Source organism: Penicillium oxalicum, chromosome VI (genome assembly GCF_001723175.1).
Source record: "Penicillium oxalicum strain HP7-1 chromosome VI, whole genome shotgun sequence".
NCBI lineage: Eukaryota > Fungi > Ascomycota > Eurotiomycetes > Eurotiales > Aspergillaceae > Penicillium > Penicillium oxalicum.
This window is the reverse complement of record NC_064655.1, coordinates 3,520,312-3,545,369: the sequence shown is the minus strand read 5'-3', so window position 1 is coordinate 3,545,369 and position 25,058 is coordinate 3,520,312. Positions and strand designations below refer to the sequence as shown.

Sequence of the window (25,058 nt, the reverse complement as noted above, 5' to 3'; positions counted from 1 at the left end):
AGGACTACTACTACTACTACTGTACGAACTCTAGGATTGGCAGATCACCCGTCTTCAAAGTGGAGATAACGCCAAGAATTCTCCAAGTGCAATCAAATACGCTCCTCATGATGCTCCCTTGTGAGAGGCACCTTGAGAAACAATTCTTCTAGTTTGGCAGCTTCGGGGATAGCTCGGATATGCGCATCTCCATTGAGGACAACAACACTCGGGCCATCGACCACTGGAGTCCGGGCGCTGACTGGACCGATCGCGGGTGATGTGCACGTGCTGGATGATGTAAGCAAGGCCCGCCGAAAATCCTCTTTTCCTTTTTCTCACCCTCCCAACCTGGTCTTTCTTCATCCCCATCTTTCTCAACTCTATCCATTTGGCATCCAGGATCACTGTGAAGCCTCATCTTACCTGCGTTGGCTGTTTTGCGCAGTTTCCGCTCACATATTGCCCCAGATCTTGGTTCGTCTTACCTGGCCTTCCGTCATTTCCCACACAAACTTGCCCGGCGAGAAATCAAGGCTAACTTGGGCGTCCGGACAAAGAACACCTTGTGTCGTTCACCCTACCAAGAAGCGTCACCTCGCCAAGAGAGATTTCTGCCGACTTGTTCATGTATTCGTCCTCCGTGCATCATTTCGAACACCACCTGCCGCTCAAGCTGCAAACGTTTCGCGCGCCGAAACCTTGTAGCATAAACCTCTGGTCCTGTGGTTGAAATCGCCTCCCTGGACTGTCTTTCACCATTGTGACCCTTTCCTCGTCACAACAGAAGCTGTCAGAACTTCTCCACGTCAAATCACCCGTCAATAGTACCTCTGGACTTGACACGCATGTCTTGTTCAGTCGACCAAAATCTCGTCAAAATCCCTTTTCACAAGCCTTGTCATCCATTCTCGTGAAACGTCGCCCAAGTAACCAACCTCAACCTCCATCATCATGGCTACCGTCAATATCCGCCGGGATGTTACCGATCCCTTCTACCGCTACAAGATGGAAAAGATCCAGTCCAAGATCGAAGGCAAGGGCAACGGTATCAAGACCGTCATTGTCAACCTTCCCTCGGTCGCCCACTCGCTCAGCCGTCCCCCTTCGTACGTGATCAAGTACTTCGGTTTCGAGTTGGGTGCCCAGGCCAACGCCAAGCCTTCCGACGATCGCTGGATCATCAATGGTGCCCATGATGCTTCCAAGCTCCAGGACTACCTTGATGGATTCATCTCCAAGTTTGTTCTCTGCAAGAAGTGCAAGAACCCAGAGACTGATGTCAACATCAAGGATGAGAAGATCACCCTGGATTGTAAGGCCTGCGGTCAGCGGACCGACGTTGATCCTCGTCTGAAGCTGAGCACCTTCATCGTCCGTAACAACCCCAAGGGTGGCAAGAAGGAAAAGAAGGACAAGAAGGCTCGCCGCGAGCAGAAGAAGGAGAAATCCGCTGCCAACGGCGAGGACGCCAGCCCCGGCGACAGCAACAACTCTGAGAATGGTTCCTCCAACGGTGACGCCGAAGATGCTGGCAGCGATGACGAATTGACTCGCCGCATCAAGGCCGAGGCCGAGAACATCGAGGTCGAGAAGGAGATCAAGGATGATGACTGGGCCTTCGATGTCTCTGAGGAGGCCGTCAAGGCTCGTGCCAAGGAGCTTCCTTCGGACCTCAAACGGTCCCTCGTCCTTGAAGACGAAGACGATGAGGCTGACGGTCCTTCCTCGTACGAGCAGCTCGGTAGCTGGATCGTCGAGACCGCCGAGGAGAAGGGTGGTGTCACTGAAGTCAGCGACATTGACATCTACAAGAAGGCCAAGGACTTTGGCATCGAGACCAAGCACAAGACTGTGGCCGTTCTGGCCCAGAGTATCTTCGATGACAATATCGCCAAGCAGGTTGAGGACCGCGCATCTCTTTTGGCCAAGATGATCACCTCTGAGCGTCACGAGAAGGCCTTCCTCGGTGGTACTGAGCGCTTTGTTGGCCAGGATCGCCCTGCCCTGATCTCCCAGGTGCCCGCTATCCTGCTCGCGTACTATCAAAACGACCTGGTGTCCGAAGAAACCCTCAAGGCTTGGGGCTCGAAAGCGAGCAAGAAGTACGTCGACATCGCCACCAGCAAGAAGATCCGCAAGGCTGCCCAGCCCTTCCTGGAGTGGCTGGAGACCGCCGAGAGTGATGACGAGGAGAGCGACGAGGAGTAAATATTGTCAATCATCTGCCCTGTTGGTGTCGGAAGTTACTTTTGCAGTGCCTCGGGGCTAAGGGCTACTTCTTGGACAGCAGGCGTTGCGTTTGCCGACTGTCACGTATTTGTTTTCGTTCACGATCATGTTTGTTCCTGCTACGATGAATTCTGATGGCAGGTTACAGTACTCTTGACTTGGCTTAGTGCACCAATGACCACTCTCACTTTTTGTATTTGGATCAGTCTCTCTTGTCAGCAATTACACGTTCTAGGCCTTTCAATGTGTCATAGGTAGCAATGCATGCTGGAAACCCTGACATCCATACGAGCACGTCATTTTGAGATTTGAGGAATCTGTAACGCAGACCCATGCCCGTACCTCGTTCCTTTCTCGTAGAAGTCTTGAGAAGTGATAATGCCCCTGAGAGAGTTTGCCCTCTCCAGATGTTTGCTGACCCAGCAGTGAGGTGTCTTGAGGGTTTTCCTCCTGGCCATGGGTTTCCCTCTTCCTTCTTTCTTCTCTCTTCTCTAGACTGCCTAATTCAGATGTCTCGCCTCCAGATTGCTTCCTTGCCCTTAGACCTGTAGGTCTGTCAGCATCAGGGCTAATTTCAAGAAATCGACCGGCCACTAATATTGCATGCCAGCACTGCCGTCGACAAAATGCGTTGAATTCCAGTCCCCCGCAAGCTATTGTACTCAGTGGTCAGATGATACCAGGATCTATCGCCGAGAATCTTACTCACATGCCACCCATCAATCCGCAGCAGATTAAAGTCGCCCGTAGTAGGTATACCAGTGGTCAAAACCCCAATGGCTGCGGCGTCCCGCAAAGACAGTCTGTCAGTCACAGTACGCTTTGATTCAACATGAAAGGAAGTATCCAACTCCGGAATCATTCTGAGATTTCTTCTCAACCACAGAGTGGAAAAGTATAGAAACTTACCGACAATATTGTTCAACCAGTAATATTTCGGACTGGCTGTTTCGAATACCATGCGCAGATGTAAGTGGCCATCGGGGACCTGTGGACCGGACGTCTGGACGAAGATGTCGGCCCCGTCGTGGGTGCGCAGATTATATCGAGTATCGGCGGAAAAGATCTTTGTGCGAGGATCGGTCAGACCCCAGTCTGCGCCGACGTTGAGAACTTTGCCTGTGTGGGGGTGAATGACGGGCGATGAACGGGCAGTTAGCGCAGTTTCAAGGTGAGCAAGGGCCAGTGGTGTCTGCATGCATTTTGCGGAAGGGAAAATGCGTCAAGAGCATCATGATGCGGGTATGGATGGGCATCGATACCTGATAGATGAGGACCAGTAAAGTTTCCGCCCACGATGGGAATAGCAGCCCGGATTCCACGAGGTCCTGTGTCCGGACGCATGAGATCCGGTTTGCACTCTGCATATAGAGTATATAGGAAAGACAGTTGCGGTGGTTCGGGTGTCTTGTGGTCGTGGTCGTGGTTTGCAGAGCCAGTCTGGGCGAAGAGACTAACCAGAAGGAAATACTGGAGCGCTATGAAGAGCGTTTTCCCAGAGAGTCCTGCGCCGTACATATTTGACTTTGCTAAGGAAATTTTGAAAAAGGAAAAGTGATTTCGTTTTTTTTTTGTGTACAAGGAAGCTCATCCGATCCAACGAGGGCGAGAACTAAATATTAAATATGAGGTAGTTTCGTCCCTTTCCATCTCCGTCTCCATCTCTCTTTAATAGTAGTCCATCTCCAGTCCGACTGTCTTCCAAACCCCGGACGATCCTCCGCAAAACTTCCAATTTAAGATCCCACCCCCGCACTTTGCTGGCTAATTATCTGATCTCGTCAGACATCGTGGAAAATGTGGAGTTCAAGGACCAGGGTTGACGCACCATTGACACGGAAATTAGACCTGGTCTCGGGAAATGAGGTGATGACATTTGCCGTCGCGCGGTGGTATATTTTATCCACGCACTGGTGTCAGCCTCGGCCACGGATGTCCTCACGGCATTTAGGCTTCTACACAATGCAGGCTAATTCTCGATATTGTCAGGTGGAAAACAGGCATACATCAGCTTAACAAAAAAAAAACCCAGATACTTGTCGAAATACAATCAGTTACTATAGTGTGATTGTTTGGTTGAATGCGAGCATGGGTGACTATCATGTGAAGAGATGGGTAAAGCAGAACGTGTGAGTGTGCTCGTGGTTCTCGCCAACCAACCGCAACCATATGATTGACCTGGCATGGAGTGAGATCCATCACTAGAAAGTATCAACATGATTGCTGTTTCCTACCAAGATGACCAATGAGTCGCTGGCCGAGGCCATCGATACAGCTTCAGTTGCCCCAAATAGACATAGGAAGAAACGTGCAGAATTTTCCTGGTTTGGATTGTTGCTTTTTTGGGAGTCTACACTTTCAAATATCTGTAGGGTAAGTTGTGAAGCTCATGCTTATGATCGAGATGACTGACGGTGTATGCTGTGGATGGGACAAGAGACATGACTAGGGGAAGGTTGGTTGTTACCATCCCAAAACGAAGTGGCCCCGACATGGACTCGCCCACTGTCCTAGAGATTCCGCGCGTTCAATGCTTGATCATCATAGCTCCTTGCACTTCCAAGCTCAGCGGACCAAGCACTTCCTCAATCACAAAACCTTGTCAGATGCGGAAGCCTTTTCGATATCTGCTGCCCAGAGTGCGGCTCCCACAGTATTGGTGTATGAAAATGCAATTGAGGCGAACGGAATCATTTCCAAGGCAAAAGACGCCATTCCCAAACTGCCAGCAGCTGCATCAGTATCGAATCATATTTTCAACTATTTTTTGAAAAAAAAAAAATTGATGGATGCTTACCCAGTATACGCGCCACGGTGCTTCGCAATCCACTCTTCCCTCTCTCGAGCATTCCACCCCTTCAATTCAAAGTACCGTGCGTGCAGCGTTGGACCCACGCGCTTACCCTGGAAGGCAATGTAGAGTAGGGTCCCCACCACGGGAATCAAGTTCAATGGGAGGTAAATCAGTGAGCGGAAGATGGCCTGGGGCGTAAACCGCGCCAGAGGACGTGAGATGATCTTTCCAAGTCGAGCCACAGCGTCCGCGCCACTGGAGCGAGGCTTGATTTGACGGCCCTGAGAGACAAGGGAATCTTGACCACGGGCCATCAGGGTCCCGTCAAATGTGTCGACGAGCGCGCCCTCGACCAGTAATGACCGCGACAGGAAGTTGGTGATTGTGGCGCTCTCCGTGAGTACGAGTAAGGCTGCCGAGATGGCGGCAAGCGGACCGCTGGTGAAGGCCATGATCGCCATTTGCGGTACGTAGGTGAAGAAAAACATGAAGGAGGTCACACCCATTCCCAGGCCAAAGGTTCGTCCAATGCGCGACATGAAGGGACCCCAGAGATCTTTATGGGTGGCGAAATACATAATACCCTAGAAATCACAGCGTCAGCCCATTGATATGTTGGGAGAGGCCTTTCGAAAAGCAGAGGCAGCTCTTACCTTGATAGGGTACAGATATGCGCCAGACTTGATGACTGCTTGAGAAGCGGCACGAGCACTGTTGGCCTCGGCCGAAGCCATATTCTTCAGTTTATCGGACATGGTTGAAGTGATCGACCGGTAGATCTGTAATCTTTCTTGTGAGATCTCTGCGTGGTCTTGAGTTGAAGGAGGTTCAGTCACGCAGATGTTACTACTCTTGTCAAGTTCATCGCTCCAAAGACGGGCATGACGGGCGATGATGTCATCATTATTTACGGCCTCAGGTTACGGATCCGAACTCGAGCAGATTGTGGAGGCACGTGCCCAGCTGGTATTCCAATTCAATATTCAGGATGCACGGCTGAGATGGGTTTTGATCTTTAATGCTCACACGGCGTGCGAGACACTCCATCATCTGTATCTACAGACCGAGCCAAATCGCTCGCCATGCATCTTGCGCAGCGCGTCGGTCGACCAGGCACAGAAAAAAAAACATAGACTTCGAGGGCGCAATTAAGACCCGCACCGCGCGGTCCGCCGAGTGGGTGGAAGTTCTCCGGATGGCGGGGCTCCGCTTGAAGCTTGATTGGTGATACCGAGATATTGCATTGAAGGACTGATTCGAGAATCTTAAGTCCTGCTCGAAGCGTTTCCCGAAGCACCAGCCAGTCCAGCAACTGGCGACTCGTGTTCAAGGCAAAATGTCCAAGACGACGATCAAATCAAAGAGTGAGGGAGAGCGTCGCAGGAAATTGCCGGTAATCAACCTCTCGCGTGCACTTGGATACGGCTGCAACCATGACTGGGCTACGGAAACACTATGGCATTTAGCAGCCATGCGTTTCGAATCTTTCGAGTATGTGAATTGCGTGGGCTAAACCCCCGAGTGACTTTGTGTACTGCGTGGTCGGAGTATCTCGAGCGCCGAGAGATCCGATCGGCATGAGCCGTAATCCCTTAGAGTTTGCAAGGCATACACCGTTGTGTTGGCGGGTCGGAACGCTGAGCAACATTTAAATACTCAGTCGCCCTCAAAGGATCGTACCTCCTCTTGTTCTCTTTTGCTTCCCCCAGTTCCCTCTGCCATTGATCGCGTGCCGCTGCTCATGTCGACCAAATCCTGAACATCGGAAAGAATTGACCTCCTCCACAGCAGGACCTGGGATAGTTGTGTTCTTCGTGCTTTCCACGTCCCATATTCTTCCATTCATCTTCAAGGTCCCGCGTCACTTCCACACTACTTCAATTGGAAGCTATCTCCCTTGAATCATGAAGTTTCTCGCCGGTGCCACCTTGGCCACTGCGGCGGCAGCAGCCTCGTCATCGACGACAGCCGCATCTGCGCCAACCGGCGCCACGTACGCCTCAGGGTTTGACATGACCCGCAGCTGGGCCAACCTCAGTCCCTACAAAGACGCTGACTCGTTTGGACTTCCCAAGGGAATGCCTCAAGGCTGTGAGCTCTCCCAGGTGCACGTCTTACACCGCCATGCGGAGCGATACCCTACCAACTATCCCTTGGACGGAGGGGGCATGCAGGAGTTTGCGGCCAAGTTGACTAACTACTCCAAGGCCCACCCGGATCAGCCTGTGGCGAGTGGGCCACTCAAGTTCCTGAACAGATGGAAGTATGTTCTGGGTGAAGACACACTCATGGAGACTGGTGCGGCCACCGAGGCAACATCTGGTGCCAACTTCTGGGTCAAGTATGGGCGCCTTCTATACCGCCCTGATCGTGAGAATGTAGCCGCCTGGAATTCTTCTCTCAACATCTATCCCAATGGCACCGAACGTCCCAAACCTGTCTTCCGCACCACCTCCCAGGCCCGAATTCTGGAGAGTGCTCGATGGTGGCTGAGTATGTGACTCAGGGATCCTTTGAGTGCCGAAGCCATCCATTTCTGTCGCTAATTGGCTTTCAATAGGCGGGTTTTTTGGCAACAGCGGAGCGAACAGCTCGTACGAGCAGTACAATTTGGTGGTCATCCCCGAAGTGGACCCGTTCAACAACACCTTGGCTTCTTATGACGCGTGCCCTGGTGACATGGCCGAGGGGTAAGAGAACCTCATTGAGTGGATTCTCTGAGAAAAGGTTGCTAACACCAGAATAGCGATAACGCTGCTGAGACTTTTATCTCTCACTATGCGGAGGATATCCAGGCACGTCTGTCTTCGTATCTGCCCAAAGATTTCAACTTGACGTCCATGGATGTGCTCGCCATGCAAAATCTTTGCGCCTACGAGCATGCCAGCCTCGGTGGCTCCTCGTTCTGCTCGCTCTTCACCGAGCAGGAATGGAAGGATTTCGCCTACAATGTTGACATTCAATTTTATGGAGACTATTTCTTTGGGTCGCCAAGTGGACGGGCACAGGGAATCGGCTACGTCCTGGAACTGGCCGCTCGTCTTCAGCAGAAACTCATTACTTCCAGCGATACCAGCATCAACTACACCTACGATAACAACCTGGCACAATTCCCTTTCGAACAGCCTTTCTACCTGGATATGTCTCACGATGATATCATTGTGTCTGTTATTGCCGCACTCGGGCTCGATTACTTCAAGTACGGACCCAAAGGTCTACCCGCCAATGTTACCCACGCTCCGTCAAACCGAACCTTTTCTCTTTCCAACATGACACCATTTGGTGCTCGTTTCTTCTCGGAGATTTGGACATGTCCCCACGACACTTCATTCGAAGAGCTTGATCCAATCATCTATGAGAACCCGCGTTTGAAATCCGTGCCCCATACGCAAGATTTCATTCGCTTCGTCTTGAATAGTGCTCCAATACCACTGGATGGCCTGTCGGAATGCGGAAAGACCACAAACGGCTTCTGTCCAGTTGAGAAATTTTTGAAAGCCATTCCAGGGCTCAAGGAAAAAGCCATGTACCAAGAAGCCTGCTTTGGTAACTACACTTCAGGTTCTCAGGTTGGCGACGGAGCTCCCACTTCCTAGGCTTGCGTCGAGGTTCCTTTCAGAATCGCTTGGCTTTGGAGCTTTCTCTAAAAGATTTACGAAAGCTTGAAGCACGGGAGTAGGGAATTATGCACCCTCAATCAAATATTTCTATTACAAGCGCACATTTAGTTTTTTGAAAACCTAGTCGTACCTACCTCACTATTTTGTGGAAGACTTTGAGTGACCTATGTACGTAGACTGTCGCAAAGTAGTGCAAAGGCTTGAACGTCCTGAGTAAACGGACTCAACTCGTCTCACGTAGACACAGCAAATCTGCTTCCATTCTTCATCTTCCAATGCCAGTTTCGACATCACGTAAAGATACCCTGCATGCAAAATCATCTCGAAAGAATGACCACATAGGCCATGGAAAAAAAGCTCCCCATTGGCAAAAGTTTCTCGAACTAACTGAAGGGCAAAGACCAAAATTCACAACGGAAACCACAATTCGGGAGAAAATGAAACCACTTAAAAGCACAACAGTCTGCGCGAGGAGATCTGGGCTTCCATCACTTGCAAAAGTACAAAAGCCTGCTTGAGTTGAGTCTCGTCAAACTCGCATATCAACATGCAGGCCTAGACCGACTTGAAACACATCAGAGCGATCAAACGGCAGTCCGTTTTCGGGATATTTTCGAATCCAAGATCTGACCAGCTTAATAGCTTTCTCATATGCCTCCTCCTCGGACGATGCACGGATCTTAAACGATAAGCAATTTCCGACGAATTTGTCTTCCCGGTCTTCGGTCAAAGTTGCTTGCTCGTGCTCGATGAGCCACAGCAGCGCTTTCAAAAGGTAATAGTCGGACAGGTGGGCGTCCGCTGGTTCGAAACGGATATTGACAAACATGTCGGGGAAGACTAGGCCGTTTTCATGAGGATTTTATTTTCTTTTGGGAGCGCGAGAAGAGGAAGAGGAGATAGCGCTTCGACACCGCTATCCGGGTGTGCTGTGGGCGTCTTCGACTTCAACCGAGGTAAGTAGTAGGGCTCCGAGAATAAGTGACGATGGGATCAATTTATCCTGGCCTGGCATGGGAAATAAGGCATTTTAAATATCCAGGATACTCTAAACATGTGGAGAGTAAATGAGATTCGCGTTTAACCCTCTGGTTGGACCTAGTAAACACCTATCCCTGGGACGGCCTCTCCTAAAATTTCCAATGAGCGTTGCAGACTCAAAGGGATCCGCCCGGTCAATGGACAAGAGCTCAAAGAATTCTGACAGCTGGTGCGCTTTCAGCGTCCAGTGAGCTCGGGAAAAGCAGGGCAAATTAGGGAGAAATCCACCTGTGAACTTTCAAAGAGATGCTGCGAATTATAATAAAAGACTCAATTTCACTGGTCGGCAGTACTCGGGGGCCTGTCAAAGATTCACGGTCCGCCCTGCCGATGCGAGAATTGAATGTGCGCACGTTGAGAATCTAGATATACTACTCCTTTGTTCCATGTTTGGATGGGCTTTTATAGGGGTTGGCTTTTCAAACGCACAATCGTCCGTCTAAAAATGGAATAATTGACTCGAGTCGCCTGAGTTTGACTTGACTCCACCCGGGCCAAACCTGGAATTTTCAACGGGCCACTCGGTGAAAGCGCAAGGGATCGTGTTTTTCAACAATCGTTTGAGATAGGCTCGAGGGTGGAAGTAAGAAAAAAAAGGGTAATCGTCAAAGTACTATTGATCTTGGCATTGTTGTTTACCAACGTGGACTAAACACCTGACTTAGTATAAATTCCAAGCTCCACAGGAAAGGCTAGGCCGTGACCACAGCGAATTCAAGTTTCTCGCCAGAAACCTCGATGGCATGTTCCTTTCTTCTGATGGAGGACGAGTTAATGGAGGATGAGTTAGATTTCTGTTTTTGAGAAGCCATAATGAACCAGGTCAAGTCGGGGTTCCATGTCATCATTGCATCGAGAGCCTTCTCAACAGATGAAATGAGATCCTTGTCCACAGCAGATGACTCCCCAGAACGTGCTGATTTGTCCGCTTGCAGACAATATTGTGGTCCCACATAAAGAATAAGCCACGAGCCAAGAAATTCGCAAATCTGGTCCCCTGTGTCCAAGGGGATCCGTACGTGTGAAAGAACAGTGATGAACAAAGAGATCAACGCTCTCCACAACGTGTGGTGAGGGGCGTAGGTGTTGGATCCCGAACCGTGAGGTGAAATAGCCAGAGAAGGATTCAGAACAACAGGCTGTTCGGATATGTCTTCTCTCAACTCCCCACGTGCCGATACACTCCCGAGCACTTCACTGGGTTTTTGATGTCGGACTCTCCGCTCATTGGCTGCGGCGGCATCTCTTTTGACTTGGTCCCAGATTCCCGAGTAAAGCCGGAGCCATCGTGGCAGCTCTGTCTCGACTCGTGAAGCCATGAAGTCGCCGGCACCGATACACATGGCTTCGATTGTCTGACAAGCAGCTGTGATGACAAACGTCTCTTCCTTCGCGGTGTGAGAATCGGAGATGGTTGTCGAACTTGCCAATTCCATCGTAGATTCACTCTTACGATTGATCAATCGTGAAGACGAACTAGATGAGGAAGATGGAAAGATGATCCTGGATGCCACTGAATGCCAGAGGTCATTAATGAGAGGGAGGAAACTGTTCTCATTTTGAGAAAGTGTTGGAAGCACATTGATGAGCATGGACAAAAGCGATCGTCGGAGGTAGGGTGAGGGTGATGAAATATGTGATGGGATAGACTTGACAATATGAAGAAGAAGGGTATGCGTCTTGCTGAGCGGTTTCTCCGCATCTTCAGGCTCTGATGGTGGAGGTAGTGGCTCGTCGGATTCGGCCTTTTGCAAAAGTTCCTCGATTGTTTCGGGCTCCGGCGGTGGTTTGTCGTAGGTCTCAGACCAAGGCTTTTGAGGGTGAGGGACGATACCCTCGACCTCTTCGTCCTCTCCTGCAATTTCTTGGCGTTTGGCTTTACGCTTTGCAATATCGGCAGCCACCACTGAGATAGCCAGACTTTGATAGTGAGGTTTGCGGCTTTCATGTGGTCCCGCTTCACGGCCGCTGTCAATTGTCAACAAGGCAGATTTTTTCGACCCTTCTTCGACAATGGCAGCCAGGGTTTTGAACATCATCTCGACAAGCGTTGGGTAGCCATGATACATATCGAGAATTCCAAATATGGAATCAACGAGATCATCCAAATATGGGATCAGCTGGGCACCACAGAGTTTGACCATCATGAAAAGCACCTGAGGGGGATAGGGCGATACATCGAAAGTGTTGAGTTTGAGAGCAACTGAGTTCACGAGATAGTCGACGTTTTCAACGATCATAGTGCCGGTGTCAGGGTAACTGCATGCCTTGGTGAGGGTGTTGAGACAAATCATAGCATGTCGCTGAAGGTCTTTATTGCTGGAAGCCAAAAGTTGAAGTGTAGGGTAGAGTGCGTCAATGAGCTCCGGTCGAAACGCCTCTTTGAGGTTTTGTGCTTGTAAAGCGATCGCTTCCAATGCTAGGGCCGCTAATCGCCAATCAGAGGATCCGTCCGGAGGAAAATCATTCAGGATTGTCAAAGAGGTAAAGTAGAGCTCTTCGATCATGCCACCTCGATCTGCCAGGGAGCAAGACTTTTGTAACTCGTCCCCAACAATGAAGTCATCAAATTCCGCGGATTGCTGGCTCTGAGCACGAAGTGCATTCAAAGCTAACCAGAACGGGGCTAAAGAGGTTTCTTGCGGAACAGTATGAAAGCGATTTATGATTGACCTGGTGACTTCATTTCCGGATTCCGAGGTGTTCAACTGGTTGATGAATAGCAACATGTCTTTCAAAGTTTGCTGCTGACTCTGATGTTCGAGCAGAATAGATGGAAACTTTAATGATCGCGACTCAGAGGCTATCACGTCCCAGTGCAAGCCGACGGATGGTGAGACAAGCTGCACAGAGCTTCCGACGTGCTTGACAACAGCACTCATGCTGTCGCACAGCCCAGATGAAAGCCTCTCCGAAAGAAGGTCCGACCCACACTGGAGTTGAGACAGGATTTTAAACACCGTGGAGATTTGACGGATCCCCCACTGCTTTGCCGTTTCGTCACTGCTTTGCATTATTCTTGGGAAGGTAGTGAGCCAGGTATGAAGTGACTCTTTCAAGGAATCAAGAACCATGGGGTATGTAGTGGCTAGATGTAAGATGGTCATGTAAGCTTGGTTCGAATCCCCATGGTCGCTACCCGCCAGCACCACAATGGTTTCGGCCATCATGGGAACAGCTTCTTTCAAAGTGTTCTGACAATCTTCAATCACCATGACGCATAGGTTCAGTAATGATTCTTGAACTTCAAGCCTTTGGTGGCGACGAACTTGAGTGACGTTGACGAGGGCCAGTTTGATTTGCGTGGTCGTAGCCTTCAGCCATGAAGCATCGAGTACTAATTTTTCGCTGCCACTAGTCTCAATGGATGTCTGTGGTTCTTTTGAAGCGACTTGGTCGTTGAGAACCGACCGCACCATATGATGTAATATTTCGAGACACAACTGCAATAATTTGTATGAACGCCGACTCTGCGTGGTGGGACGAATGACCTTGGCCATCGCCGAGATAGTGCGCGGCATGATGCTTGCCAAAACCACACGGTCGGTGATTCGAGCGCAAAGAGATTTGAGCGATCGAGCGCTTGAGATGCAGAGATCATCTGACTTGTCGTCCACGATGGCTTCGAGGAGTATGTATACTGTCTGGTCCACCACTGTTGCCGTGCCAATTTCATGGAAGATAGTTCGATCAGCAACTGGGCCTCGAAGCACATCAAATATCTCGCGAAGACAGTCAAAGCATGCAACAGACAGCTCTTCGGCGGCCTGCACCTTGCTTGAATGTCCCTCGGAGTTCGTTGGAGATCCTCCCACGATGAGGGTCAGTAAGATCACTAGTTGCTTCGCCAGTGCTGGCGAAAGTTGCTCACGCCAGCCACTTGCAACCAGAATGTGCAAGCACTGTACCGTGACTTCAAGACATCGTGCTGGCAGCCGCTTTGTCTCATTGAAGATATGCGCAAGAGGGAAGAAAGCATATTCGGCTAACTTTCCATCCAGAGCGTTTTTCGATGCAAGCGTTTGCAAAACTTGATAGACGGGAGTGACTGCTTGCAGCACTTCCGAAGCAGTAGCTTGATCGCCACGGAACCGTAATCCAACCGAGCTCAGTTCAACGCATGGCTCGCGCAGCTAGTATTTCAATATCTTAGTAATCGGGGATGTAGGTTTTATCAATGAGAACCAATGGTTACACACAAGCTTGAAGGCTTCTTGTCGAGGGTCGGCCATCTTGGCTCAGACTAAAATCCGGAGACCGTTGCAAAATTGATTTGCATCTATAAGATTGAATTACAGCCCCAAGTGATTGGGCGATCAGAAGGCGCTCGCCTCTTGGACTCCGAACCATTCCATGCTGTCAACACGACCTATACCGCCTAGTTTCTGCCTCATCATGTAAGCGGTGAGAATAGGTCTTGGCGAGACAGCCTATTTCGGCAAGATGGATATCTTTTTGGCACGTGATGATCGCGTCACGTCGCGTGGAGTAGGACGCCCTAAGGTTGCCTAATTAAGCCGTCCAAGTGGTCTCTGTTGCCTATTCTCAAAACCGCTATTTACACACGGTCAAATACGGATGCTGGATTGACCTGTACATTCATTCTCGGCAAAATTCATCATCCGAGACCCTTCTATGCGACGTCTTAGAGCATTATCCGCGCGTACTTCGTTGTCGCGTCCCGAATCGCTTTGCTTCGCGAGCTCCCAGAAAACGAATCTAGTTCCCCTACTCCCTCTCAACTCATTTATCGGCTCTCTCCCGCAATTGAGACTCCTGAGCGTTTTTACCACATCACGATTATCACATTGCGCGCATAATATACCATCATATCGGAAAATGGCAGAGGATAAGAGTCGGAAGCAGGCTACATTGGGGTATGTGCGCGATTCCCAAATGAACATCGAGTGTGTGAACGAAACCACGCCATGGGCTCTAGCGGATGCTGAGACCTTGTCTGATCTGATTTTTGAGGAATCAACTGACTGTAATGTTTGCATTGGCCATTATAGGAAGTTTTTTGGTTCGAATGCCGGAGGCAATCAAGCTCCCAAGAAGCAAACGACGCTCTCTTTTGGAGGTCGCAAACCTAAGCCTTCTGTCAATCCTGAAGAAGGAAACGATGAGAACACAGCACAACCTATACCGAAAGCTGAGCCGGATGATGTCGAACCGAACAACAACCTCAAAAGAGAAAATAACGAGGAAGCCGAGGACAGTGACGCATCTGATGTCCAGCCGGTAACGAAACGTCGGCGAAAGACTACACAAGCACGATCTCCTTCTGTAAAGAGGACCTCGTCGTCTCCCCGCCAATCGTCGGCAAATTCTTCCGCCGAGAATCTTGCTCCCGCCTCTCCAAGTTCAATCAAATCGGAAGCTACATCTCCGACGCCTGCGGTTCAAAAAGCCTCCGGTGAAGATAACGCGGAATCACCATCTGACTCGGACATCAGCGAGGAGCTCGCATCAGCAAGTGAAGCGGAGGAAGACTCCAAACCTATCGTCAAAAAGGCCGTGGCAAAAGTGCAGGCCACTTTAAAGGCCACTGGCAAGGACCCATACCCAGATTGGAAAGCAGGGGATCCAGTACCCTATGCGGCTCTGTGTACCACTTTCTCATTGGTGGAAATGACGACGAAACGATTGATCATTATGGCTCATTGCTCTCTTTTCCTGCAGCAGGTTCTGCGCTTAACCCCGAATGACCTCCTTCCTACAATTCAGCTTATGATCAACAAGCTCGCAGCTGACTATGCGGGGATTGAGCTTGGCATCGGAGAGTCATTGATCATGAAAGCTATTGGCGAGAGCACGGGTCGCAGCCTGCAGGTAATCAAGGCAGACCAGCATGAGATTGGTGATCTGGGCCTTGTGGCAGCCAAAAGCCGTGGTAATCAACCTACCATGTTCAAGCCAAAGCCTTTGACAGTCAGGGGCGTTCATGAAGGACTCCTCAGTATTGCCAAAGTCCAAGGCCACGGGTCGCAGGACAAAAAGATCTCTGGCATCAAGAAATTGTTGTCCGCAGCCGATTCTGCCACCTCTGGCAAAGGCAGCAAAGGGGTGGATATCACCAAGGACAAGGGTGGCCCCAGCGAGGCAAAGTTCATTGTTCGTTTCTTGGAAGGAAAGCTCCGACTTGGCCTCGCTGAAAGGACGGTCCTTGTCTCGTTGGCACAGGCTATTGTCACCCACGAGGCAGCCGTTGCTGGTGAAAAGCCTCCGACTCCCGAGCGGGTGGCTGAGGGCGAGGCGGTTCTCAAGTCAGTCTACAGTGAGCTGCCGTCCTACGAAGTGATCATCCCGGCCATGTTAGAGCACGGTCTCTTCAACCTCCCCAAGGTCTGCAAGCTTCAGCCTGGCGTTCCTCTGAAGCCTATGCTCGCCAAGCCGACTAAATCCATTACTGAAGTTCTCGATCGGTTTGAAGGGAAAGAGTTCACCTGTGAGTACAAGTATGATGGGGAACGCGCACAGATCCATTTTGTTGCGCCCGACCACGTGCACAAGTACCCAGGATCGGCAGTCACGTTACAGAAGGATCAGAAGGGTCTCAGTGCGATCTTCTCGCGCAACTCCGAAGACCTGTCCAAAAAGTATCCCGACGTTCTTGGCAAACTTGATAAATGGGTCAAAGAAGACGTTAAGAGCTTCGTTCTCGATTGCGAGACTGTCGCTTGGGACACGGTCAGTAAGAAGGTTCTCCCATTCCAGCAACTGATGACACGCAAGCGCAAGGATGTGAAGGCGGAAGACGTCAAGGTCAAAGTGTGTGTCTTTGCTTTTGACCTGCTATTCTTCAACGGAGAGGTAAGCTGCCCACCCTCGACATGAAAACAAAATGGTTTCCTGAGCTCGTTGCTAAACGCCATCTTCTTCAGCCCTGCGTCAAGAGATCGCTCCGTGAACGTCGAGAAATCTTGCACCAGTCTTTCCAACCCATCGAGGGCGAGTTCCAGTTTGCCCAATTCGGGAATACAAGTGTCATCGACGAGATCCAAGACTTGCTGGATGAAAGTGTCAAAGCCTCTTGTGAAGGTCTGATGGTTAAGATGCTGGATACTACTGAGAGTGGTTACGAGCCCAGCAAGCGCAGCCGCAACTGGCTCAAGGTATGAACGAACCCGAGTTCCTCAATTTTTGTCTGGTATTTCTCATCATTCTCTTTTGGAGTAGGTCAAGAAAGACTACCTTGCCGGTGTGGGTGACTCTCTCGATCTGGTTGTTCTGGGTGCTTACTACGGACGAGGCAAACGTACCTCCGTCTTTGGCGCTTTCCTGCTCGCTGCCTACAACCCCAACACCGATACCTATGAGACTATTTGCAACATCGGCACAGGCTTCTCCGAAGCTCGTCTGGAGGAGCTGCATAAGGAGCTGACCACCTTGGTCATTGACCGACCCAAGCCGTTCTACTCTCATTCCATTGTTCCCAAGGACCAACCCGACGTCTGGTTTGAGCCTCGTCTGGTCTGGGAGGTCAAGACCGCCGATTTGACCCTCAGTCCTCGCTATAAAGCTGCAGCGGATGAATTTGAGGGCACTGGCGGCGGCGGAAAGGGTATCTCTCTTCGCTTCCCCCGCTTCATCAAACCCCGCGAGGACAAGAAACCGGAACAGGCGACCACCACCCGTGCGGTGGCCGAGATGTACCGGAAGCAAGAGGCGGTGGCGCAGGAGAACGCGGGCAAGCGCGGTGTAGATGATGATTTTGAGTACTGAAGGTGTTCGCCCTTTTTTGGCCTATACATAAAGTTCAACGTAGTATGAATCCATTGACATATGCATCAGATTGCACACCCGTGTCCCCATCCAACGCTTGTCTTTAAGCTCGTGAGCACCAAGTGCATTCCATCTCACCTCGATCGCCCTGTCGCTACAGACATTCTCCACAAGACTCGGGAGTTTTTTTTGGTGAGAATCACATCATTTGCAGGGCACACGCAACCAATGTGGGACCCTGGAACCAGTTGGGTTATCTCATCAATAATGCTCGGCGTAGCTGGCAGTCTCTTATCGTGAACGGTCGACGCACGGTTTCGGAAGTAATTCCGTTGGGATTCGAGCGGGACCAGATTCTTGGCAGAAGGTCGAGTAAGACCTGCGGTTCTCCTCTAAACTGGATTAGGGAGGTAGAACGGGTTGATTCGATGGTCCACGTGCCGATCGGATAAGACCAGGCCCCCACTGCCCTCGCACGTTTGTCATTCTCGGCGGTCAAGCGTTCTCCGATCAGAGACTCCAAGTGACCGGAGTCGACCGCTTCCAGAGTGATCGACTTCAGAACATCCGATTCCGTCGACCGCCATGCTCCGTCTGTCCTTCTAGAAAAACTCCTGTCCTCATTTTTATCTTAGTCGCCAAGGAACCACATGGCAATGGTGTGCACTGCCTAGTGTGTAGACTGTATACTGTGACACTGTCCCGCAGACAGTTTCCGCGTGAGGAATTGATGCATCCCTTGACCGTTGGTGGTGGTGTTGGTGTTTGGCGGTCTCTCCCTTGAAGACTTAACTGGAAGAGGAAGTTGAGAAAGCGGCTTCCGATGCTTGGCATTTGGATCAGTCGATTATTTGTCATCGTGATGTGTCCAGCAGCACGGCGCTCAAGACAGACGCATCCACCGACGGCGATAAAATTGATGACGTGCCGGGCATTGGGAATAAAATCATCTCCCCACACTAATATCAGAGATAATTAATGGGAGCAATGAACGGTCTGGATCAAGCCAATGACGGGATGGGCCCGTTCGGAGCTTCCTCTTTCACCCACTCCATGAATTAAGACCGGGTCTGAGTCATGTTGGGGTGTGCATGAGAGTCTCAGCCTCTAATCTCGATTTGCGGGGTCAACTCTTGGTACTCTTGGTCCTCCTTGCCAATGCCGAGCCCTGAATGCCAATCCTCTCAGGCCAGCACCGACATTCGCCCGTTTGGGTCAGTCCGGGCGGATATCAGCGGGTCTTCCCCGCTTGGCTTGGCGCTGCAACCCAAGCCCCCGTAGTTTCCGCACGGCAGAAACGGTTGTTCCTTCGCTATGCATCAGGGCCCATTGTCAATCTATGATCGTCTGCGTCCGGCCCTCTTGCGACTTTTCTTCAGGCTCCAATGGTCCCCACTTGCTCACGCCCCCCAAAGCTCATTGTCATGGCTGAGCTGGGTCCTTTGCGGCCGGTTTATCAACCTTGGCATTCTCGGAATGTAACCTTCCTTCCCCAGGAGGAAACTGCTAGCTCGTGGAGAGTCCCGATAATGATCCAGCACTGCGGTACTTAAGAAATGCGAACAGCCCACTTTGGTTCGAGTCTTGTGTGCGAATCGTGTCTTTACTACGGGTTCCGTGCATAGAATCCCATTGACCATGATGCGCTCTCTCCAATGGGCGGCTTTCGGACTCGGCGCCGTGTCGGGCGTCAAGGCAATGACACCAGAGTATGTATCGCACTAGGTCTTGCCTTGTCTTGCAACCAGAGGCCCCTCAAACAAAAGTTCCCAAATACTGATGTCTGATCCAGAGAACTCATTGCTGCGCCACGGCGAAGTGAAGCTGTGCCCAATCCGTCTGGAGTGAGTATCCTCTTTCCCACCTGTCCCAGATGAGTGCAAAAGATGTTGACCCCATTCCAGAAACTGGCCTTGTTCTCCGCCTCCGAGTACTCCTGGGAAACACACAAGACTTCCTCGGCGTGGAAGTTGATGGATCTTGACACACGGAAGATCAGGGTGCTCACCAACGACAGCAACGTCTCTGAGCTGATCTGGATGGGCACCGATGACTCGAGCTTGCTGTACATCAATGGCACCAATGCCGAGATTCCCGGAGGCGTGGAATTGTGGGTTTCCAAAGTGGACAGCTTCGAAGAATCGTACGTACCCATTGCTCGCAGGTCGCATTGGTGCTCCCACTAATAATCCAATCAGCCGGTACAAGGCAGGCTCCCTGCCTGCACCATTCTCGGGCCTCAAGACGGCCATGACGGCCGAGGGAGACTTCAACTTCCTCGTCTATGCCGAATCTTATCCGAACGGGACTGCGTACAATGCGGAGCTTGCAACTACTCCCCGGAGTACCGCTCGTATCTACGACAGCATCTATGTGCGTCACTGGGATACTTGGTTGACTACCAGATTCAATGCGATCTTCTCCGGCTCTCTGAAGAAGAATAATGACAAGTGGGCTCTTTCTTCTGGGGACTGCGCTGAGCCTCTCAAGAATCTTGTTGCGGGGGTGAAGAACCTCGAATCGCCGTACCCTCCATTCGGTGATTCCTCCGACTATGATCTTTCCAGCGATGGTAAGATGGTCGCCTTCAAGAGCAAGGCACCGGAACTGCCCCGGGCCAACTTCACTGCTTCGTACATCTACCTTGTTCCCCACGATGGCTCTCAGAAGCCCATGGCAATCAACGGCCCTGACAGCCCCGGCACTCCTAAGGGCATCAAGGGTGACTCGAGCAGCCCTGCCTTCTCGCCCGATGGTCGCCACGTGGCCTACCTACAGATGGAGGACATCTCCTACGAGTCCGACCGACGCGTTTTGTACGTGCACAAGGTGGGCTCCGAGGAGACCAACCGGGCCGTGGCCAAGGACTGGGATCGCTCTCCCGATGCCGTCCAGTGGACTCCCGACGGCAAGACCTTCGTTGTCCGATCCGAAGATAAGGCACGATCGCGTTTGTTTGCTCTTCCCGCCGATGCTGGTGACGACTACGTGCCACGCAACTTCACGGACAATGGCTCTGCTGGTGGCTACCACCGCATGCCCAATGGCGATTACCTGGTCTCCGGCTCCGCTATCTGGACGAGCTGGAGAGTCCTCACTGCAAACCCCGAGCACGGTGTTGTCTCCACTTTGGCCTCTGCCAATGAGATGGACGCCGGACTGAAGGGACTGGGGCCGGATGACCTGGATGAGTTCTACTTTGAAGGAAACTGGACTAAAGTGAGTGGATTGATCAACAGCTGGCAAACAGGGGTGTTGTGCTAATCGAGATGAACAGATCCACGCCTGGATGGTATTCCCTACCAACTTTGATAAGACGAAGAAATATCCCCTGGCCTTCCTTATCCACGGCGGACCTCAGGGCGCATGGGCCGACTCCTGGAGCACTCGTTGGAACCCCAAGGTCTGGGCTGACCAGGGCTATGTGGTGGTTGCACCCAACCCCACTGGTAGCACTGGCTTTGGACAGGACTTGACCGATACTATTGCCAACAACTGGGGTGAGTTATACAATCAGCCCTTCCCATTCTTTTCCCAGCCCAAGTTCATCTCACTGACGACCAAACAGGCAGCTATCCTTACGAAGACCTTGTGAAGGGATGGGAATACGTCCGAGATAACTTTGACTTTGTCGATACCGACAACGGCATTGCTGCCGGTGCTAGCTACGGTGGCTTTATGATCAACTGGATTCAGGGCAGTCCTCTGGGCCGCAAGTTCAAGGCTCTTGTCACCCACGATGGAACATTTGTGGCGGATGCCAAGATCTCTACTGAAGAACTTTGGTTCATGCAACGCGAGGTGAGTCTTCTCTTGACTTTGAAAGCTAACGAATGACCATCCGCTGACAATCGATCCAAGTTTAACGGCACATTCTGGGACGCTCGGGAGAACTACCGTCGCTGGGATCCTTCTGCGTCGGAGCGCATCCTGCAATTCAGCACCCCCACTTTGGTCATTCACAACGCCAACGACTTCCGCCTGTCGGAGGCTGAAGGACTCAGCCTTTTCAACGTTCTTCAGGAACGGGGTGTCCCGAGCCGCTTCTTGAGCTTTCCAGATGAGAACCACTGGTACGTCGACCAAGCACATCCTCTGCCCCAAATTTGCCTTGATGCTAATTTTCCAATGTAGGGTGACCAAGAAGGAGAACAGTCTGGTGTGGCACCAGCAAGTGCTCGGCTGGATTAACAAGTACTCCGGTGTCGAGAAGAGCAACCCCAACGCCATCAGCTTGAATGACACCGTGATCCCGGTAGTTGACTATAACCCCTAATTTGTCCCTGTCTGAGTGTTGGATGATACCACGATTTTTATGCCTCTGCCGCAGAGAATTAGCCATAATGTAAATAGGTTACCGTCAATACACTCTAATGAATGTTCGAAGTTTTTTTTTTTAACGACAGCGGGGACACCATTGCGAGATTGCGATCATGTTTTGTTTGCGTTTGTGAGACCGATTGTATCAATCCTCATTTAAAGTAGTATACTCAAATTGGCAGCATAATCCATGCCCATATAGTCTTAATGGCAAGTCAACTTCAGTCTCCAGTCGGGGACTTCACGAACCACTTTTTAGTACCCAAACGCCATAACATAAGTGATCTGGGGATCTGATCATCTATGCCTCAAAAAGGATGCTGTGAGACAAGACTTCTTCTCTGATCTTGACAGATGAGCGCTCGATGAAGAGCTACACCAATTGAAGCCAATGTGCGGTATAACTGACGGTGGTGACCTTTGTCTGCAATTGTACTATATCTTGAGAGGCGCGCAGTTCTGTGGTTGGAATAAGATTCATGGAAGTGGAGTGATCCCATTTATGGACATGGTGCTAGTCTTAAAGGAGTTACTATAGAATACAGCAACTGCGTATCCTGTGTCCACAATAAATTTCAAAACAGACGACGGTGACTTTCGTGTATGTATGTATTGAATGTATTGTATGTATGTATATGTAAAATACGCTATTACATACCTTGTTTCCCAGCTCGTACCCGCGGTCATGCGCTTATCGGTTCGTACCCGAGAAGACGCTATCCGTATCGGGAAATTCTGCAAACAGGTGTTCCCGAAGCACATGTAGTGGGGATGACCAGGGGTTGTCACCACTGGACTTTTTAAGTTAGGCCAGTAAGTTCCACTTTGCCGCTAAGATCGAAAAGTTAAGCGCCGCCCCTTGATGAAGACTGACTATATGCGCGTTCTCGGCCCGGAAGTGATTGATGGCCGTCCAGAGACCCGCTTGCAAAATAGAAAGAAATTAATTATATAAGCGCACAAGTCCACTACCTTTTTACCACGAGTAAAAAAGTCTTTGTGAATTCATATTCAGGATTTAATTTCCCATTACGGCTGTTGTCTTTGGGTAACAATTAGTGTCGTGGTTGTGTTGCTCGCGCGTCAACTTGATTCAAGGCGTAGGGACTGTGTCGTATTCCGCGCCAAGAATTCTCAGGTACAGTACTACCACCATCGCTGGACCGGGACGGGTCCAATCACCACTCACAACCAACGACCAGCGATGAAATCCAGCGTCAGACATTGTTTACTTTCGAGTTACCGAAACGAGTTCGGGAGTATTTCCATCAGGAACATTCGATACATGTTGTTCATCGTATGCTTCGACAGCGATGTCTATGAATCCGAGAATTCTCGATGGCTTCCTATCCTTTGACTCGGCTGTGCCAACTGTCGGTGTCTTTAAGTCAAACCCGAGAGAGTGGGATGGGAGATGGTAGTAAATAGGGTGCATACGGTGTTCCAAGACTGACAATCTCACCCCCTTTGCGCTTTTCCTTCTTCAGCCTCTGCCATCTCTTCAAGTATAGCTCCTACAGTATCACATCGAAAACGTCTTTGCTCGGATCTGAGACACTAAATACTGCAATAGTGACCGCTCCAGCGTGACCGATTAAATCTTGGCGTGTAGTCGGGTACAGGCTGAGAAGTAACGTCAGAGTGTCTATGGGATCATCTGTTCTCAAATCGACTGTACTAGACACGATTAATATCCGACTTGTCATTCGGTAATTTCGTTCTGGGTACAATTGACATTGGTCATTCTTGTCGTCCTGAGGATAGACATAGGAGGCAGTTTCTTATCAGTCACGAGGGATTCCCCGCTGGCGATTGTTGTTGCCAGAATGTCGGCATCTCCCACCAGGGTTTTTCCCCAAACGTCGAAACACCTCACTCTACTTCTCTCGAACCTCTTTCCCATCACTTTTGCACCTCTCACCTTCTCTCAATATTGAAACAGCTCACAACTACAAGGCTCCTATTATACATCTATTTTCTCTCTTTCTTTCTTCCCTCGTCATCTCTCAACCACTCCAACTTTGTCTCTGTGCGTCATCCACGTGCCAGCACCATTTCATCACTCAGTTCTCCATCACATCAACCCTATCCTAAAATCTCTCAACCCAGTTCGCGACTTCATCATGGATGCCCCTCCGCCGAAATTGAAAATTCACAAGTCGTCGCGCAAGCGTCGCGCCTCTCAGCCCACACCTAGAAGCTCCAAGAAGCCCGCTCTTTCTTCGGAATCGGTGTCTGCCGACAAGCGAAAGGACAGTCAGTTGCAACCACCTCACGCATCTTCCAAGACTGCGGCTCAGCCTGTTGTACTCGGCTCAGCTAGCAAGATCGCCAAGACAACTCAGAGGAGCGCTTCTTTCGTGGCACCAACTCTCAATAGCAAAAAAGAGAAGACATCTACCCAGAGTGTCGTCAAAATCCAACCTGGCCAGTCATTTATGAAAGGCCTGAAGCCAAACCTGGAAGAGCTTTCTGAGTCTAGCAAGAAAACACAGGCCACCGAGAAAGAAATGAAGCCCGAGGACAAGCGAACTGCAAGCGAGAAGAATATCTTTTCCAACGGTGAGTTTTTGTGCTATTGTTTATGTATTGATTTTGTTTCCTGGGAGCTTGTTTTCTGACTTGTTTCCACCATTGACTGTACTGACACGGTTCCGGCTACATCCACAGAAGCTGCTCGCCGTGTTGTCGCTAGTGACCAAGAGGGCACATCCTCGGAGTCAGCCACCTCGAGCGATTCGACCGACAGCGATTCCGAAAACTCAGATAGCTCTGAGAACTCTGAGAACTCGGACCGGCCAATCACGTCTGCCAAAGCGATGAATGTTCCTGTGGAGAAGAATCGCCCCGAAAAGGAGAGTCACTGCCCAGTGGTCTCCACTCAAGAATTTTTGCATTTCAGCCCTGTGCAACTCGCACAAGGACGCGCCATAACCACTCGCCATGTTGAGACCTTTGTCGATGGGGGAAAAGACAAGCATTATCACGATTTGAAGCTTGAGCCATTGGCGGGACCATCAAACTTCGCTTCTTGGATGAGCGGCATCGGGGTTCTTCTTGCAATGCACCAGGTTTCGTTCATTGTTCGTGGTGACTTTGTCCCTCTTGGGAAGACTGATCCCTTGTACATTTGGTATGACCATGCAATCTCTGTGGCAACGGGACTGATCTATGCACATGTCTCCCAGAGGGTCCGCGAGAACTCCTGCTTTATGGAGGCAGTATTCCATCGAAATCCAGAAGCCATGTTGAGATCCATTCGAGCGCACTTTGGCGATGATGAATGTGCGACGAAGGGGTTTGAAATCTTGGAGGGATGAGTATAATCGCTAACTATGACACGTTGC

At 50.6% G+C, this 25,058-nt stretch overlaps 10 protein-coding genes across 10 annotated transcripts; 6 read left to right on the top strand and 4 right to left on the bottom strand.

Annotated features, from left to right (window-relative positions):
* Window positions 1-933: 933 nt before the first annotated feature.
* POX_f08448 (putative eukaryotic translation initiation factor 5) lies at window positions 934-2,190 on the top strand (the record flags this gene model as incomplete). The annotated part of the gene is made up of 1 exon (XM_050117221.1): window positions 934-2,190. One exon carries the CDS (start codon window positions 934-936, stop codon window positions 2,188-2,190), a length of 1,257 nt encoding a protein of 418 aa, XP_049967360.1.
* Window positions 2,191-2,804: 614 nt separating this feature from the next.
* Window positions 2,805-3,729, bottom strand: POX_f08447 (uncharacterized protein; the record flags this gene model as incomplete). The annotated part of the gene is made up of 4 exons (XM_050117220.1): window positions 2,805-2,864; window positions 2,921-2,991; window positions 3,121-3,330; window positions 3,474-3,729. 4 exons carry the CDS (start codon window positions 3,727-3,729, stop codon window positions 2,805-2,807), a joined length of 597 nt encoding a protein of 198 aa, XP_049967359.1.
* A 1,071-nt stretch (window positions 3,730-4,800) lies between these two features.
* Window positions 4,801-5,760, bottom strand: POX_f08446 (uncharacterized protein; the record flags this gene model as incomplete). Its single annotated transcript, XM_050117219.1, has 3 exons — window positions 4,801-4,933; window positions 5,009-5,589; window positions 5,659-5,760. The coding sequence occupies 3 exons, from the start codon at window positions 5,758-5,760 to the stop codon at window positions 4,801-4,803; spliced, it is 816 nt and encodes a 271-aa protein (XP_049967358.1).
* A 581-nt stretch (window positions 5,761-6,341) lies between these two features.
* POX_f08445 (uncharacterized protein) lies at window positions 6,342-6,518 on the top strand (the record flags this gene model as incomplete). Its single annotated transcript, XM_050117218.1, has 1 exon — window positions 6,342-6,518. One exon carries the CDS (start codon window positions 6,342-6,344, stop codon window positions 6,516-6,518), a length of 177 nt encoding a protein of 58 aa, XP_049967357.1.
* A 391-nt stretch (window positions 6,519-6,909) lies between these two features.
* POX_f08444 (uncharacterized protein) lies at window positions 6,910-8,601 on the top strand (the record flags this gene model as incomplete). The annotated part of the gene is made up of 3 exons (XM_050117217.1): window positions 6,910-7,498; window positions 7,566-7,695; window positions 7,752-8,601. 3 exons carry the CDS (start codon window positions 6,910-6,912, stop codon window positions 8,599-8,601), a joined length of 1,569 nt encoding a protein of 522 aa, XP_049967356.1.
* Window positions 8,602-9,154: 553 nt separating this feature from the next.
* On the bottom strand, window positions 9,155-9,454 carry POX_f08443 (uncharacterized protein; the record flags this gene model as incomplete). Its single annotated transcript, XM_050117216.1, has 1 exon — window positions 9,155-9,454. The coding sequence occupies one exon, from the start codon at window positions 9,452-9,454 to the stop codon at window positions 9,155-9,157; it is 300 nt and encodes a 99-aa protein (XP_049967355.1).
* Window positions 9,455-10,358: 904 nt separating this feature from the next.
* POX_f08442 (uncharacterized protein) lies at window positions 10,359-13,898 on the bottom strand (the record flags this gene model as incomplete). Its single annotated transcript, XM_050117215.1, has 2 exons — window positions 10,359-13,799; window positions 13,866-13,898. The coding sequence occupies 2 exons, from the start codon at window positions 13,896-13,898 to the stop codon at window positions 10,359-10,361; spliced, it is 3,474 nt and encodes a 1,157-aa protein (XP_049967354.1).
* Window positions 13,899-14,505: 607 nt separating this feature from the next.
* On the top strand, window positions 14,506-17,391 carry POX_f08441 (DNA ligase 1; the record flags this gene model as incomplete). The annotated part of the gene is made up of 3 exons (XM_050117214.1): window positions 14,506-16,479; window positions 16,551-16,781; window positions 16,846-17,391. 3 exons carry the CDS (start codon window positions 14,506-14,508, stop codon window positions 17,389-17,391), a joined length of 2,751 nt encoding a protein of 916 aa, XP_049967353.1.
* Window positions 17,392-19,029: 1,638 nt separating this feature from the next.
* Window positions 19,030-21,667, top strand: POX_f08440 (Dipeptidyl-peptidase 5; the record flags this gene model as incomplete). Its single annotated transcript, XM_050117213.1, has 8 exons — window positions 19,030-19,100; window positions 19,184-19,235; window positions 19,296-19,534; window positions 19,590-20,610; window positions 20,669-20,891; window positions 20,960-21,192; window positions 21,253-21,464; window positions 21,526-21,667. 8 exons carry the CDS (start codon window positions 19,030-19,032, stop codon window positions 21,665-21,667), a joined length of 2,193 nt encoding a protein of 730 aa, XP_049967352.1.
* A 2,167-nt stretch (window positions 21,668-23,834) lies between these two features.
* POX_f08439 (uncharacterized protein) lies at window positions 23,835-25,031 on the top strand (the record flags this gene model as incomplete). The annotated part of the gene is made up of 2 exons (XM_050117212.1): window positions 23,835-24,273; window positions 24,382-25,031. 2 exons carry the CDS (start codon window positions 23,835-23,837, stop codon window positions 25,029-25,031), a joined length of 1,089 nt encoding a protein of 362 aa, XP_049967351.1.
* Window positions 25,032-25,058: the final 27 nt, after the last annotated feature.